The 18,949-nt window shown below is 30.7% G+C and overlaps 1 protein-coding gene across 2 annotated transcripts; it reads right to left on the reverse strand.

Moving 5' to 3' along the window:
* Window positions 1–3,299: 3,299 nt before the first annotated feature.
* LOC108337552 (C-terminal binding protein AN-like) lies at window positions 3,300–5,849 on the reverse strand. Of its 2 annotated transcripts, none has more exons than XR_001832923.1 (2): window positions 4,825–5,849; window positions 3,300–3,620 (listed from the first exon to the last, which is right to left on the reverse strand). XR_001832923.1 is itself a non-coding variant. In XM_017574107.1 (2 exons), the coding sequence occupies exons 1-2, from the start codon at window positions 5,035–5,037 to the stop codon at window positions 3,603–3,605; spliced, it is 234 nt and encodes a 77-aa protein (XP_017429596.1). In that variant the 5' UTR covers window positions 5,038–5,849; the 3' UTR covers window positions 3,300–3,602. The 2 variants fall into 2 exon arrangements, 1 of the variants encoding a protein (XP_017429596.1); XM_017574107.1 differs by having other exon boundaries at window positions 3,300–3,623.
* Window positions 5,850–18,949: the final 13,100 nt, after the last annotated feature.

The raw sequence follows: 18,949 nt of genomic DNA on the forward strand, positions 1-18,949 counted from the left end.
TCACAGATGACGATGGTGGTGGAGAGGGAGGAGGACAAGGGAAGAAGAGTAAGAAGAGAAGAAGGAAAAAAAAGAGACAAAATCATGATATTTACATAAGAATTTTACCAAAGGTGAGAATTCGTTGATAACATGTGATCAGTCTGTAAAGTTTATAAACGATCATTTTACCAACGAAATTTTAACCTTCAATAATCTATGGTAAACTCAAATTACTAACAAAATTTTCCTTTTATTAACAAAATAAAAAATATATTTAAAAGACTTTAAACAAGTTAATGAAATGTATTTAAATATAATAATCTAATTTGTCCTAAATAAATAAGTTCCAGTTATTGAATATCATCAATCAAACTTCATCTTGTATATCACATAATTATATTTATAACTCATAAGTCAATCCGATTCACCATGAATTCAAGTTGAGTTGTATTAGGAAAATTTCAATTTTTTTAAATGTGAATTGGATTGAGCCAGATTCACTTAACTCACAAGCTAAACGAGTTCGAACTAAACGAGTTCGAGCCGAATTGAAGGTGACACCAACAACAATTCCATATTAGTATTTTTATCATTTTTTTTTCAAAATTTTTATAATTATTTACCACTCCTAATTATGTTTGATCACAATTGATCTTTTTAAATATTATAATGTTACTCAATAATATTTGAATATTTGAATATTCAATTTATCTGTTTTCGAATTTTCAGCCATTATCTTTATAATAAAATTTAGATAATTAGGTAATTACTTTAGTTTCAATATTATAAAATAAGGAATTAAGTCAATATACTTTTGTTACTACAATAAATATATAAAATAAATTAGCAAGACAAAACTTTCCTAAATGAACAAATCCACCAATTTATTTTGAGTTGAGTCGATTACAAAATTTATAACTCACCAAAATATAAATGAAATATTTTTTTAGTTCAACCTATATTAAGTTAATCTAAGTAGAATTAATTTAACACTAATTGAATAAACTATTCTATATAAAAAAACCATACAAATAATTTTATAACATATAAAAGAAAAAATTATTTTAATATTAAAATAATAATAATAATAACAAGGTTAAATATGTTTTTAGTCCTTTAATTATAAAACATTTTTGGATTTAATCCATTTTTTAAATTTTGTTTCATTTTCATTATTTTAACCTTCAATTTTTAGTTTTCCATAACTAATGACATTAATTTTTTTTCTAACCGACTAATTGTGTGTCACTATTCTAATTTTGTTTCTGTCTGTAATTAAAATTAAAAAAAAAACATTAAATTGTATGGTCAAAAGAATCCCTTTTCTTCTTTCTTGATGGGTTTATCTTCTAAGAACACTCTTTTATTTTTCATCTTCAACCAGCTATGACCAACACGAAGTCAAACAACTGTGTCACCTCTACCCAACGCCACGGTCGACAAAACTGGCACCGCCTTCACCCTATTTCACACTATGTCTTCCTCGCTTCTAAATCCACGATAGCATCAACCAGCAAAACCTCATCAGCGAACTACACGACTCCGAACAACCATCTTGTCGTCAATGGAATCAATCCCAAATGCATATGATAAATTTAAATATTATAGTAAAGGAAAATTCATTCATTTTTAACTTTTACACACTCTACAAATTTGACGGGCTTTTCCTCAATGAAACCACAAAAATACAACTACAAATTTTGCCCATCACCATTTTTTTGGGCGATATATGTTGCCACAAAAAATTTAGAGTTATATTAGTAATTAGTAATATAATACATTTTTGTGATTCTTTCTTTTTCCACTGGTCATACCCTATGTTTTATACACCGCTCATAAAGATCAACTTGTGGCGGAAAAAGGTCTTCATTACTGATTCTTTGCCCAAGACTGCCACCAGAAAGATCAACTTGTGGAGTTCGAAGACTGCCACCGCAAAAAGGTCTTTCATTCCTAAACGCCATGCCTTCTAAATACATAGATGGAGTCCGAAGACTAATGTGGCATTTAAGAGGAAGGCATTTTCTGCAAATGATCTTTCATACAGGCACAATAGATTATACTTTTCAATGTTTCGTCTGAAATGAAGATGAGTTGCTCAGCTAAGAAAATAAGGACCTGAATGAAGCTGTCCGCATAAAGATCAAATCATAAAACATTGAATTGTTTTAACTCAGAAATAAATTGATGGGGAAATATGTGCTTTTAGAAGTTCTCTAGTGAAGATTCAGTATATAGATTTTAGGAGCAGTTTGTCAGAAGGTGGGTAAGTCACACTGAGCAGAATTCGCATCAACCAGTCAAGGAAAAAAAATCATTTAATTTCAGAGGACAACAAAAACTAACCTATTTTATCCTGCATCTGCTTACTTTCCATTACTACTTTTCTCTACTCTACCTCTTTCATGAATCACTTCTCTTTTATAAGCTTTTATTTGTAGCATTCAACATTTACCTTTTACCTTTGAAAACTCAAAACTAGCAAAATACTAATCAATGACCAAAAGTAGTACATCTGAAACTATAATGCCTGTTTAATGAGTGACTCTAAAGTGCACATCCTTCCTGCGAGCAATTGTTGTCATATCCCAATAATTATTTTTGCCTTGCTGCCAGCAATTTTAAGTACAATTGCTGTGAATGTTAACTCAATTATTATTAAAGTGTAAACCATTCACAAATGATTATATAAGGTCCAAAACCATCAACAGGAGAAGAAAGACATTCCAATATTTCCAAAATATCATCTACAGATATCATTGGAACAAGCAGCTATTAAATATGTTGCTTCAATTCTTTTCAACAAGAGTTCTGGAATGTTCTCGGCGCGGAGTTTCTTTAAATAATTTTCTTTTCCATTTTTTTTTCTCAAATTTATTGCACATATAGACATACTTCATTGCAACATAGACATACTCCATTGTTGGACCTGGAGTTTGCGATAGATAGTTGAGGATGGAGAAGAATAGAATGTTTCGAGAAAAATGAACCTTGAACCAAGAATAAAAAGGATTCTAGTTTTCATTCTACAATTTAATGTTTTTTCTTTTAACTTTTATTACAGTCAAAAACAAAATTAGTATTAAATGTGGTACACCGTTAGTCACATCAGAAAAAAATTAATATCATTAGTAAAAAACACTAAAAATTACAATTTTATTAAGAAGAAAAATGAAAATGAAGCAAACTTTGAAAGAAAGATTAAACCCAAAAATGTTTAATAATTGAGAGACTAAAAATATATTCATACTGATCCCTTAAACTTTTCTCGATTTTTTTTTATTTTCTTTCTATGTTACTTCTTCTACAACAAATCATACAACATCATAATTCATATTTGATATTTAACTAATTGGATGTAATCAGCCGCAGAGACTGCAATCATCTAGAGGTTGACCAATACAAAAAGTAGTGAGATGAATAATATTTTCGTTGTTCAGAGCTCAGTTGGATTTGGTGAGATGAATTCTAGTGAGAGAGGATCCAAACTCAAAGGTGACATACTATTTGAGAGATTCTTCCGTCACTTTTGCAGAATTTAGTCTTTGGAATAGAAGTTGTAAGAAACATGCACAGAATGTGCAAAGTGAAGTGTTTCTTCGGCCACTTGAAATAATCTTTCAAAATCTACAGCAATACTGCTACAGATAACATAATATTACACATTAGCCAAAATTGAAAAATATTACACATTAGCCAAATTGTGTATTTACAAGAAAAGTTCCTATGGAAACATTATATACATTATATATTTGTAAGATAACTCAAACAATAAATAACTAACAGAAACAAAGAAAAATATATAGTAGCATATGAACAAGTAAATAGTTATATTACAAAGTTTACTAACTACACAAAATTCAAGCCCCATTTGAAGAGAGTATCATCATATCAAATTTATCCAATAAGAATTTATACCAACAAATAGATTCATAGGCTCTCCAACTAATATACAATCATCAAACGTGAACTAAAAAAGTACAGACTACTATTTCAAGTTTTTATTTTAAAAAGTCCTCAAGGACTATTATGGAACAGTTGCGATTAAGATAAATTGAAGCTTTTGCATTAACCACGGAAAGAGTTTATAGCAACTAATAGTCAATTCTCACAATCAAAAATAGGATACAAATTCATTGGTTTAAGAAAAAACACAGGAATTTCCACTAACAACTTAGCTTAAATTTGGGAGAAATAATGACCTATTTTTTTAAGCTATCTATAGAAACTGTCAAAATAAGCTATTATTTCATTAAAATAAGTTAAACCAAACAACAGTAAAGTTTCACGTTAGACCACAATATCTTATTCTTACTTGAAAATAGAATTTAAGTAGATGAAAGAATGGAGGGACTTGAGTATTATGTGGTGCTTAAGTCTCACATAGAGTAATATGCGAAGCTCGGTAAAGTATTCAAGTGTTGGTTCTTCCCCATAACAACTAGTCTTTAAGGTTGGGTTCCCCAATGCTAGGATGCTTATTAATTATTACCGGAGCTGATTGTCAGTGTCTGAGAAATGGCTACTTACAAAGGGTTCAAACCAAACAGATGCTTTGTTCCAGTATTTCCACCTTTTTGTTTGGTTTCTTGTAAGTTAAATTTCAATAGTGTTAACGCACACGCTAATCATAAAATCCAAACTGTCACACACCAGTTACAGTGCCACAAAAACAAAAAATGCTTCAGAATCATGAAACAAATGCTACAATATCAATTAAGAATCAAGTCTCACAAACAACAAGTGGATCAAGAAATTAAAGCATTGATACATCGATTACTATTTTAATTTCAACTGAAGAAGGGATCTTCACTCAATGAAGGAAAGATTAAAAATACGTACTGCTTGAGTATAGAGCACGCTCATTTTGAAGGCCAAGCTGCAAGTGGACAAAGACCCAGCCGACCCAGAGATTCCGACGATGCTGAGAACAAGGCCGCGGCAGCAGCGCATCCCACGGTAGAGAGGCTGGACGGAGCCGAGCCAGCTAGAGGCGGAGAGCGCGTGGCGGGAGACGAGGTGCGTGCGGCGGAGGAGGCCGAGGAAGAATGCCATGACGGTGTCTGCGATCTCCTCGGCGCGCGAGGTGTCGACGTGGACGAGGCGAAGGCCGAGGTCAGCGGCAAGGGCGGAGTCGACAGCGCGGTCGCTAGAGCCGAGGCAGAGGATGAGGTGGTTGGAACGGAGGCGGCGCTGGGCAGCGCGCGGGAGGTAGGTGAGGGAGTGCAGGAGGACCGCGGCAGCAGACTCGATCTTGCCTTCGGAGAGGATTAAAGGTCGACTACTGCTTGTTGTTTGGGAGGAGAAGTTTTAACGAAGACAAAATTTGGAAGAATGGGAGAGAGAAATCCCAAATTCTAATTTCATAAATTCGAACCTTGTACCGACGGGCATATTTCTTCGGTAAAATCACTACACCAATACTAAAGGTTAAAGTCGTTTGGTAATCACTGCACCAATACCGACGATTAAAAGCCTTCAATAAATCAACTTTACCGAAGGCCTTGGACCTTCGAAAATACGCCTTCGATAATTAACCACTTTCTTGTAGTGAACAAATTTCTATCACTAATAAAAGAGAAGAATTTGTTCTTCCTTTTCAACAGAAAAGAGAAACAAAAGTCTACTAACTATTCAATACCAAACGCGTGGCTCATAAAATCTCAAAGTAGGTAGCTTTTGAACTTTGAATTTGATTCAGTAGCTACACCCATATGCACAATTTGAAAGCAAAAGACCAGAAGGATCAGTTCCATTTGAAGCTTGATTGCTTGGATGGTCCCATCTTAATCTTATGTAGCTGTAAGGAAACTAATCAATGGCTGAAAAAACCTAAGGTTTTATTTTTTGTTTTGTTTATTTTTGTTGTTGACAGCTAGAGATGAACAAGGAAGAAAGTGTGCTTATTATTTATGAGAAGCAGATTGAGTAAATGAGGTGATGGGTTTATCTTCCAAAAGTGTTCGCTATATGTGTGTTTTCAAAGCATTGATCCTTCTGCAAAGGAAGTTTTGAATAATTGTAGGGAAAGACAAAAGGGTTATAAATATTGTAGCAATAATGTGATGGAGGACAACTCAAAATGTGAAAGAAACATACCGAATTGAGCTTGTTTTGTAGTTATTTATAGAAATTGGTTTTGCATTGAACATCTGTTTCCACGTCCCAGAACTTCTTCCCCTTTTCATATTACGAGACATTGACAGAAAAGAGATGGCTGTGTCCCTCAATTTTTTCCAGTTCAAGTTTTTATGTATATGTATACATAATCTATTAATATTAAAAATATTTTAAATTTTGAAATTTAAATATATATTTTTTTTATAAATTTTTTTTTTAATTAGCATTATTATTATATTGTTTTGAAGACCAATATTCAATAAAAATTATATAAAATGATCTAGTGTATATTAAATATATGACTTTATATTATGCCAAGTAAAAAGTTGAAATTATATTTGTACAATACAATATAGTCGTATTTCTTAAGCACACTTTACTCAATTTTATAAACTTTTTACATTTTATTCATTATGATAATTTTTATAAGAAATTACATTAAAATGGTAAAATTTTCGGTTTTGGACGGAGAATTGTGTAGAAGAATTTTAATGGTAAAACGGTATTAAACTCAACGAAATATTTGGATAATTAAAGGCTAAATTGAATTAAAATATATTTCTAATGAGAAAAAAAATATGGTCTAATAAATATATTAAATAACACGGTTTAATAAAGTTTTTTTCTTTAAATTTTTTATTATTATGAAACCCTTAAAACCTACATTTACTTAGATTATTTTCACATATTATATCGAGAAGTTAGTAAGCTAGTTATTATTTATCATTTTGTTGTTATTAATTATACTCATCATGTAAATATTATTTTAATAAAACAAATGTTCAAGTACATATTGATCCTATAAATAAATTTAGTTTTTCTAAAGTGAATTTTCCTCTTACAATATAAAGAATCTCTTTCCAAACAAAAGAGCAATCAAACTATTATTAAGATCTTATCACCTATATTTACGTTCAAAATCTGGATAATATCAATATCTTTCTTATTATCAAAGCTACAAAGTGTTTAAAGTAATGAGGATAGAGTTTTATTGTCCACAATAATTAAGATAATTTTTAAACATTAAAATCCTAACACATTATTTAATTTTACCTCAAAAGGATCAGATACATAAATGTAAACGAAACTAAGCGTTTATTTATGGAGGATCTACCATTATACCTGGTTGTAAGAAAGTGCCCCAGCAATTGTTTCCAGCTATTACTTTAAGCCAACTATGGAAATAATGTAACAGAGGTCCCCCTCAAAGTGAATTGAAGATTTGGGTAGGATTAAATGTTTTCTCGTTCACATTGCATCCATTTCTATAAAAAGGCATATATTGTTTTTGATGCAATAGAACCCTAACTAGGTGCCAGGTCCATCGTTAAGAAAGAAAGAAAGAATTAAATTTGTGTGAAGAAATAGACTTTAAATTTAATTTAATTTTATAAAATTGATTATAAAGTTAAGTTTATATATATAAATTCATCTTATATTATATCTAATTATTTCTAATAAATGTGAAATGGTCTGTATTGACAACAATGACAATCACTTTTGTTAATGTTATACACTGGACAGCATTGTCATGTCTGATGTTAAAGCCGATTGGCAAGGGCTATGTTATATCATATACAGTCTCCACTCACAAGTCACATTCTTCATTGTTTGTTCATTATTGGATACCCAGAACCACTCAAATTTATCTCATTATTCATCACTAATCGTAGATTAATACTATTAATATGATACACTAGGCTTGATTAATACAAACAGCAGCATTCAAAAGCATTAAAAACACACGTAAACGTGTTTTCTAACCTTTCACTTTTGATCCTTGTAATTTAGCCTATTTATAACTTTGTTTCCTTTAATTTTTTTTTCTTTCTAAAGTTATTGTTGTCATTTTTCTTTTTGTTTATATTAGGTCTCTCATTTCCTGAATTTTTTTTTTTAAAAAAATATTAGTAAGTTTGATTGATGTAATAGGAAAAAAATTAAATTTATTAGACAAGATAATAAATTACAAAAACATCTTTGTTTAATTTAATAGAAATGAGTATTAATTAAAATTTAAATATATTAATTTATAAAATTAAAAACTATTTTAAATTTATTTTATTGATAATGTTCCATCGAAAGACACAAATTTAAAAAATAACTAAATTTTTCATAATTTTATATTTCTATATAACTTTAATTTAATTTATCAATATTATTTCAAAAGGGAAAAATAAAAATCATTGATATCAGAATAAGCAAATAGATTAAAAAATTTAAGATCATTTTAAAATACAATACTTGCGGCATATTGACTAATGTATGTCCTTATGAAATATAGTAATTTGCAAATATTTATGAAATACAATTAATTTCTAATAAAATAATACACTTCAATCTTTGAATCGGTGTAAGGAATAGCTTAATTTTGTAATTTCAATTTTAATAAATGTTTTATGGACGTAGAAGTTAATTGCATTAAATAACAAGAATGATTGAGCATATGCATAGGGTACAATGGATTATACACCTCATGTATGCCTGCAGATGACAATAAAGCATAGGTGCTTATTTTAGAATTGTTTTGGGATTTGATTGGATTTGAAGAGAAATAGAGGTGAAATTGTGATTGTTTGGATTAAAGGAATGATAATAAGAAATAAAGGAAAATGATGGAAAAGTTTATAAAAAATTAGTGAGTGACGTGATGGATTAATAAATTAAAAAAGGTGTTTTAAATGATAGAAAAAAAATATTATTATTTTATTTTTGTATATAAAAATAATTTTAATTTAAAATACAGTTAGTGTATAATATATTATAGTGAAACGTGAATAATTATTTTAAATTAAAAAATTAATATTGATAAAAATAAAACAATAGTTATGCATATACAATATAGTGAAAAGGTGAAAAAGCATTAAGGACAAAACAGTAATTGTGTTTAGATCGAGTTAACTTTTCTCTCAAATCTTGTCACTCGAGTGAAGATGAGTCTCACCCTCACTCTTTATTAAGAGATTAATATTTTCATATATAAATCTAGAATTTACCTTGAACTTGTGGTGTGAAGGTTTGAATTATGTTACACATATATTAGTCATTGCATTGAATTCATGAAATTCAACCCTAATTAATCTTTAGCTAATTGAATAATATAAACTTCATTTATTAGTTTTGAATGCTTTGAAATTAGCATTATAATTTGCAAAATTTGTATGAATCAATATTTACGTTCTTTCCAAATTAATTAGTAAGATTACACATAAGTTAAATACACACAAATCTCTTAAAAAACAATACTTATTTTCTTTTTAATTTACTACACCTATAAAAGAGATAACACTTTTGTTTTTGTGAATTATAAGTAACAGACTTACAATAAAAATAAGATATATATAATTATATTACAAACTTCAAAACCCCAACCTTCGAGCCGATTCTTATGACTTTAAGGATAGCTATTCCCACTAAATTGTTGTAATGACTATATGATAAATTATCTGTGTGAATGTCCCTGTATTATTGTTAGGGTGTAATCTCATTTATTATAAACTTGACTTTACTAATTAATTATTAAATAAGATTTCAAACTCTCATTAAGTAACATGGGAACTCATATTGCGTGTCAAAGTTAAATGACATGGTTATGGCTTTTTGCCTATCGCTATTTACAACATCCTATCTCAATTACTCAGTAAATAACAGCAACGATAAGCTGGTGAAAATTAAAGTTTTTAACAACATCAAATTAACAGTAACTTATAATCATAATTATAGTAGTGCTAAACAAGCAAGACACTGTTTACTTTGCCAATCAAAACCAAAATCTACATCAAGTTGGAAAGTTTCGTATTCGATTTGATCAAGTGATTCATAATGCACAGCATGGAATCAACTTGGCTGCTCTGACTAATCAAATCATCCATTAATATTAGCGTGTGGCAAAATTTCAAGTATTCTCTAACAGTAATATTAGTGAATCAATCGATAAGGAATAGTTCACATTAGAGATGAACAAAACTAAGTAAATTATAGTGAATTATGAATTAATTACATTATATTGAATAAAAAAATGAATTATCTATAATAAAAACTTAATTATACTTTTTATTCATTAACTGTAATAAAAACTTGAATTATCAATAATAAAAACTTAAATTATGAATTAACTATGTTACATGAAACTTCTATATTGTTAACTACTCGATTAAGTTTCAACTTGCTATCCCAACTGAATTCCACTAAATTTTGATCTTAATCTGTTTTGACATATTGTTCAACTTGTTTCGTCTTAGTTTTTGATTCGATTAAACTTTTTTCAACTTTTTAATTTTGTTGTTTGTAAGATAATTTATATTCTTAAATAAGAACAAATATTTCTTATCTACTTAGTTAACTTTTACTTTTTTTAAAAAAATAATAATAATTCAATTCAGTTTGATAGAAAAAAATAGTTTAGTTCAATTAAACTAATTTTCAGTTTAGATCTAATTAACTATTGTTTATCTCAATATAATTTTTAACAGTACGTTTCAATTAATTTTATCCACCCCGATACACTTCATCTCATATATACTCTTCAAGAGTATTTCGTAAATACTCTTCATGAGTAAGAGTAGTTTTTGTTTTTGTTTTTCTTTCTTGGCACTTCCGGGTTTTCCTACAACACTGCACTTTTTGGCTTCCTGAACTCCTTTTTCTAAAGAAAGTGTCGGTAGCATATACATTGCCTAATGCCTATCCCTTTTTTTCTTTTTTTCCTTTGGACAACCTTGAAATCACTAGTACAAAAATGGTTTTTTATACCTCTTAAAAAAGGCTTTTTATACCTATTTTTTAATAGGTATAGAAACAAGGGGTATAGAAAGTTTTCGATCTTTTATACCTATTTTTGAATCGGTGTAGAAAGTTTTGCTTTTTATAGCTGTGTTATTCATAATAGGTATAAAAGTCTTATATTTACACCTAATACTATGAGAGCAGGTATAAAAAGTCCTCTAGAGAGAAAATTTTCTTTTTATACCTACTGGTGCTATAATAGGTGTAAAAAGTGACGTTTTTTTCTTAAAAATATTTTATTTGTATGTACTGCTATCCATATTCAGACCTGCATAAGATTCAATCCCAAAATACAGTTTAAATAGTCAAATAACAAGTAAAATAATCAATATTGTTTTCATCAACACATCAAAATGTAATATCTACTTAACAAAATTCCTAACTATATTTACCTAACATAGTTACTTAACATATTACACATAAAATAGTTCCTAAACTCAAAATGTAATATTGAAACATGCTCTCGAATAACTTCAGTTGGTAGTTTTCGCTCATTCAAACAATTAACACACGGACAATAGAATCTTCCGTTATTGTCTAGAACATTCATCTTTGCAAATTCAAGAAATTGTTCTACTCCACTCTCATATTCATTTGTTGTACGTATCAAATTTATCTAACTCCGATCCATTGTTATCTGTGGAAGCAATCACCTTTATAATAGTCAAAAGTATAAAAAATCAACTACATCTAAAAGAAGAGTCACATTTGTTACAACTAGATTGTCAGCTACTATCTTAATCCTTTGTAAACAAAGTACATAGTGTAAGAATATGTTGATAAAATTAAGATAACCACCTGTTTGCAAAGGTGGATAAAATGATTAAGCAACAAGATAAATATCGCATGTCAACAAGTGTATCTTACTTATTATCAAAAGTAAATTTTATCAATCCAATTGGTAGATTTAATCTTCTTATAAAAAGTAGATCAAGTTTATAAGATAATATTACATAATTTAATAGTTTTTATGTAGTTTATTTTGCATAATAAAGCAGTTGAAAGTGTCTTTCTACAAAGTTTGGTACCTAGTATGAACTGATCTTATTCCTACGCACCAGTCAAGAAGGCTTTCTCCAATGTAGGGCAGTGGATTTGGGGAGGATGAAATTTACAGTCTTAAACTCTGGTCAGCCTCATGTTTTAAATTAGTTACAAAATAACAACATTCCACAATCAGTTCAAAATTAAAAGAATCATGTTTCCTTAACTAATATCTCTTACCTTTATTATAATCACCAAAACTATGGTTGCCAAAACCTCTAGAGATGCACATGAAGAAAATACATATTTCACTAACAAAATGGGCATCCTAATGACTTCCAAAACCACAAAAGAGGAGTTATTTCCAGGAGTTGAACTCATGACTTCCAAGTCCATAAGCAGCAAATTTACTGTTGTATCAAGGCTAAAACAAAATTAAATCCAAATTTCATGAAGCCAAGCAATCATTCAATCGTGTTTCTTTATCTCACATTTGACCGTCTAAAATCTAACATCAACGTGCACAATATAAAACTGCTCAATCAATATAAGTTTTTTTAAGGAATATAACTTAAAAGATTGTATCTGAATACTCTCTCGTCTCACAAGGAAACACTTGTTATATAACTAAATGTTTTTAATTATCATTAAACCTTCATTTATTATTTGTTATGTTTAATTATTTTAATTTTAGATTAATTAATCATGTTTTTAACTGTAATTATAATATTGGTGTACTTTAGATCAAACTTTGGAACAAAAGTATAAGAAACTTTATAAGATGTAAACTAAGACATCAAATTTGATACGAAGTAATGATAGAAATATACCTTAATTTCATGGATATCTACTATATCACATCATATATCTTATAAATTTATAAATTATATTCTCTCTATTCGTACATTAAGTGTTATGAATCTTATTGGTCTACATGAACATTATTTATACTTTTGTGATATTACAAAAGATTGTTTTGTAACAGCAGTTACTTTAAGTCCATAACTGTCAATGCCTTGTTGGATAAAAATGATAAGGTATGTGAATAAAAAGTAAATGTAAACCATTAACAGTGCCTAATGATGATTACCAGTTTGAGATTCCAATCATATATTCATTACAAGCCGAATTGAATGGCTCCTTAAATAAGCAAGCACTAATTTTGTTTGCTTTTCAAATTTCATAGAAATACGTCACATATATAGTGGGATGGGTATGAAGTTGTGACTTTTGAGTGTCTATCCAGAAACCAGAAAAACTGAGGCAGCAGAAAAGGCCAAAGTGAAGGAAATTTCCCAACAACAGATTAAATAAGGCTGTGATTAAATAAGGCGATCTCAACAACATATTAGAACTTAGAATCTTGTTTCCCAACGATTTTTCTTAGAGAAATAAATCAATTCCCATGGCAGGTGGTTGAATGCTTAGAGAAATAAATCAATTCCCATGGCAGGTGGTTGAAATTTGCAAAGACAATAAGGTCAAGTATGAGTTGGACAAGAAAAGTGGACTTATAAAGGTGTGGTTTCGATTTTCATACTTTCATTCCCCTTCTTTCATTCCATATGCTTTGATGTGTTTGAAAGAGATGAAAGACTTTCTTCTAATGGGGTAGCATTATCATCTATCATTGCTGCCTGTCTATACTAAAGCATAAATAACACACTAACGAAAGAGCTGAACAACTTAGGTTGATCGGGTTCTTTACTCATCTGTTGTCTACCCGCACAACTATGGCATAATATCAAAATTTCCTATGTGTTCGTTGTTTTATGAGTAGAAGTTGTTATTAAACACATTTTCAAACCTGATTGATATTCCCATAATTGCTTGATTTTAGAGGGAACAAGCAAGATCTCTCCCACTATGGTAAAAAAATCAACATCATACTTAGCAAACTTAGGAAGCAAATCATGTTTTGTAGACAACAGATTGGTCGGTAACTTAACTGGATATAACCTTTTATCTTTTATGGCAAGCAAACTTGACAAACTGAATTTTTGCATTTAAAACTAAAGGTGAACAGTAGAAAAGACTTGAAGTGGTTGCTAACATGTTAAGTACATTTTTTTTCTTTTCTATTTCAAAGGAGGCAGAGTATCATCATAGGCTTAGGAAATTGCTTCATATACCTTAAAACCTGTGACATCACTCAAAATTTCCAACCAGCCATTTTCACTTCGAAAATAGTATTCTCAACTATATTTCCCACGAACCATTTATAATATAAAGAAAATTGAAAATGAAGTTGGCAAGAGAATGAAAAATAAAGATATAAAAATAAGGAAAGAGAGTTACCAAGTAAACTAATGGTGCAAATTTCTTAATTCAGTAGCATGCAATTCCTTTCCACAAGTCCTGAAAACAAGTAAAAAGGATGCCTAAGAATGAATTTCAGTCATGCTAAACAATTTTAAATCATTCAGTTATAGCATATTTTTCCAGTCCATTCCTTTAGCTCAATACCACGTCCAAGTCATGAGAATTTATATAATCAATAGGAGATTAGTTCTTACTGTTTCATGCTGGTTAAATGTCTCTTTAAGATTGCTTCAACTTCTTCCCTAACCTGTAAAGAGACCACATATTTGATTCTGACATCAACTATCAGTAAAAGTGGAACTAACATTTATATGATCAAAATCTAAGCACCCTACCTCAGATGAGAGAGAGAGAATTAACATAGGATATCTCTTAAAAAAAACACATCCAATTGTTCAATAATGAACTAGAAAGAGAATTCTGTTTTGCTGCATTACTGGACTTAACACTCATTGCACAATATGAACAGTACTTCATCTTGTTGATTCATTTATCTCAAAAATATCACAGCATGAATGCAACACAAGGTATTTGCAGCCTGCAAAGCATGGTGTTACTCACAAACAATACTTTAATTGTCTGATTAAATTAATTCAATTATTCCAAGAAGCATAATCATGTCCAACTATCAAGAAATGCGCAAGAATATTAGACAGATCATATCTTCATGAAACAACATAAACAGAAAAGAACATTAAAAATTAGAAACATAAATAAATGCAAGTATAATATAATCCATTATGTTATGAAAGATAAAATTTATGTCAATCTTCTTCACCAGCTGTTGTAACCGTTCCGATCCTCCAGATCCCGCAACGTCTGTCAGCAGAATTAGCTTCTCGCGCCAAGCGCTGCAGCCAGTTCTCCAGCGACAGTGTCGGCGTTAATGTTGTAGGGTTGTCCGGAATCTTCAACGGCAACGACGACGGAGGTGACGACCGGGATGTGGTTGGTGTCGATGAGGGAGCAAAGGATTGTGGGGTCGACTCTGGCGACCTCGCCGACAAAGCCTAGATCGGCGACCTTGGGGCTGGGACGGGCGGTGAGGAGGCGGCCATCAAGGCCGGAGAGACCTACGGCAGTTGAACCAGATTGGCAACCCGCGTAAATGGCATGGTGGTGGCGAAGGCCAGAGGAAGGGAAAAAGCGATGGCTGTTGGGGTTTGGTTACGAATGGAAAAGAGGTTTTGGCTTTTAATATTACATTTTTGACACCGCTTTATTTTTACACCGGTTATAAGTTTAATAGGTATAGACATATCTTTTTATTCCTATTTTTGAAGATAACCGGTGTAAAAATTTTTGTCATTTATTACAATTTTGCCACCTTATTATTTTTAATACCTATTTTATATATAATAGATATAAAAGAACTTATATTATTTACGATAATACCATCGCATCACTTTTTACACCTGATAGATTATCGCAGGTATAAAATATCGGTATAAAAAATGTATTTTGTACTAATGAATTAACCTTGTGTTCAAGCACATTATATGTATCTATCTCTATGATTATGCATCGGACAAACAAGATAAGATGTCTAAAAAACTAAGAAACGTTTTATAACATGCATGCTATAATCTAACGAAAAAAACATACGGTTAACCTTGACCATAAGATAAGTAACTCTTCTTTCGTATAATAACACACTAGTAAAAAAAAGGCTTTCTACAGCGCACATTATGCCACGGTTCAACGAAAACCGCAGCATAATGGTGCGCGGTGGCAGTTTTGTAAATAAAACGAACATATATGCCGCGGTTCTACTGGGAACCGCGGCATATACCCCAGTCAACCATTGCCTTTGACGCCACGTATGAATAAAAAATTAAATAACAGGGTATATGCCGCGGTTCTCTGCACAACCGCGGCATATACCCTGCCAATTTATTGCAGGTGCTGACTGGGTCAGAGAATTTGAAAAGTTACAGGGGGTATATGCCGCGGTTCTCTGGGGAAACGCGGCATATACCCCTGTAACGTCTCATCTTCTCTGCCAGTCAGAGAATTTCAGAAGTTACAGGGGGTATATGCCGCGGTTCCCCAGAGAACCGCGGCATATACCCCCTGTAACTTCTGAAATTCTCTGAAAGGCAGTTGGGGAGACAGTTGTGTTGAAATAAATTTAAAACGAATTTGAAATATTTAGAGGAATATACCGCGGTTCGGAGGGCAACCGCGGTATATAGTTTAAAAATAATTTTAAAAATGCCATCTTCTACCGCGGTTGCCGCCGAACCGCGGCATATAGTTTCAAAATAATTTTAAAAATGCCATCTTCTACCGCGGTTGCCGCCGAACCGCGGCATATAGTTTCAAAATAATTTTAAAAATGCCATCTTCTACCGCGGTTGCCGCCGAACCGCGGCATATAGTTTAAAAATAATTTCAAAAATGTCATCTTCTACCGCGGTTGCCTCCGAACCGCGGCATATAGTTTCAAAATAATTTTAAAAATGCCATCTTCTACCGCGGTTAAGTAGTGAACCGCGGTAGATTCCCCAGTTAGAGTTAAAAAATAAAACTTTGGAACAATATCGTCTTGTTCGCGCAGACACTCTGGACTTCGAGTTTTCTTCTCCCGTCGACCACCCATCTCAGTTCCTTGTTTCTTCACCGTTTAAACTCAAAATTGTTCGGTCATTTCCCATTTTTGACGATAAAAAACAGTTTTAGCCGATCAAAATCGTTTGAAACGCTTGTCATTCCTCTCTGCTGCCATTCCCCTTTGTTGCACCAAGCTTTTTCGCCGCCCCTGTTCCAGGTATTTATGCCCTTTTACATTCTTAACATGATTTCTTCATTAGTGTTAACTTTAACAAATTTTGATAACTTTAACAAATTTTGATTTTTTCCCAAATGTTGAATTCATATACACTAATTAATATGAATTGTCTTTTGCAGAGATTCAAGACATTACTATATGCAGGTCTGTTTTTGTGGTAGTGGATATCACAAAAACAGACCTGCAATTTTAAAAAACTGCAGGGGAATATGCTGCGGTTGTAACCCCAACCGCGGCATATAGTGGACAAAATTTTTTTTTTTTTAAAATGGATTTAGGCCGCGGTTCTTTGAACAACCGCGGCATATTCTGCAACTTATATACCGCGGTTCTGAACCGCGGCATAAAGTCTCTGACTTACTATCGCGGCTGAATATGCCGCGGTTCGTAAACCGCGACGTATAGTGAAAAATAACCGCGGTAAAAGCCCCTCGCTGCACTAGTGACAGTTTCATATTAATTAGAAATCAAAGTTTACAGTAATTTAAATACAATTTACTTCTTTAACTTTTTTAATTAATTTTAAGAATAAATTATAATAAAACATCAAATTTCAAACAAATAATATTTCGAATGAATTAACAATTTTTTCTAACATTATTTTGATAATAAACTTTATATCACTATTTTATTGATATGTATATTTAAAATGGACTAACTATAAGTTATAACATAAGTATCGTAAAAAAATGTTGTTAAAAAACATTTTTCATTTTGAACAGTGTATTGACTTCTAACATATTATTTTAATGGTTTTTCTTTTTTCTCAAAAGTTTGAAGCGAAGTTCAAAGACAAAATACAACTTCGCACTTCAATCTCATCGATATATTCACATGTACAGTTTACAATCAAGTTAAATGTCACGTCTTTTTACACATTTTAAATTCCAAAAGACAATATAAGTTACTTAGTTATCTCATTTTCAGAATATATTATGCTCTTTGTTTACTTTTAAAGTGGATAATAAAGATTGTGGACCTCATTTCGACTATGTACTATTCAATTAATTTTTCTGTCAATTTAGTTTACTGCCTCCTCAGCTTCTATAATAAGGAGGTTCGAGTTCTTGATACCGTCTGTTTTATTTATTTATTTTTGTATTTATTAATATATATATATATATATATATATATATATATATATATATATATATATATATATATATATATATATATATATATATATTATAGGAACTTTATTTTACTTTCCTCGATTTTGAATGTTGGACCATTGGTTTACAGATCTTTGACTCCTGTTTCTTGCAACTTTCAGACGAAGGTGTCATTACATAAGTTAAGATTCATTCTCTTCGTTTTCAAAGTCACTCACCTATCTTTTCCTATATGAACTTTTTTATGTTTTTGCATCTTAATATGTGATTTTCAACATATTATTAAAAGAATAGTTCCTATGATATCTTAAAGGCACGCAGTACTACATGAGTAAATCTTTATGAATGTTAAGTTCATTTGAGTGTAAATTGTAAGATAACTAATATTGTGCTATAATATCTCTACTTTGTGAAACCTAATCTCACAACAATCAAATGAGTGGTGAAGTAAGTTATGATTCTCTTAGAGATTTATTATAAATAAAATCACATGATCCATTTAGAAGATAGGTGGCTAATAAAACAGACATATATAGGTAACTTAAAAAAAGTTTAATTTTATTAAATATATGTAAATAAAAGAATATTTTCAAGATACTTAAAAGAAATTGAGTATATATGAATAATCTAAAATTTATTTAAACCTAAAGTGAGATCGGTAGACTATCAGTATCATAGATTAATGAAGGCAGAGAGTAATTAAATAATTAACAGTCTGAAGCAGTGAACTACTTCATATGAACACTTTAATGGTTGCATACTAACGACTCTTTTGTTGTTAAAAAAGGTAGAAATTGTGAGTAGTTTTAGGTATTATAATAACAGCAAACACGACATTCATTTTCCAGTGAAC

Source organism: Vigna angularis, chromosome 7, assembly GCF_016808095.1.
Source record: "Vigna angularis cultivar LongXiaoDou No.4 chromosome 7, ASM1680809v1, whole genome shotgun sequence".
In the NCBI taxonomy this organism is placed as follows: domain Eukaryota; kingdom Viridiplantae; phylum Streptophyta; class Magnoliopsida; order Fabales; family Fabaceae; genus Vigna; species Vigna angularis.

What these genes read in the sequence shown, in the direction of transcription:
- LOC108337552 (XM_017574107.1), bottom strand. Translation starts at nt 5,037, where the DNA reads ATGGCATTCTTCCTCGGCCTCCTCCGCCGCACGCACCTCGTCTCCCGC. An exon ending in GCGTGCTCTATACTCAAGCA is followed by an intron (nt 3,624 to 4,824) that starts GTACGTATTTTT and finishes TGTTATCTGTAG; the next exon opens with CAGTATTGCTGTAGATTTTG.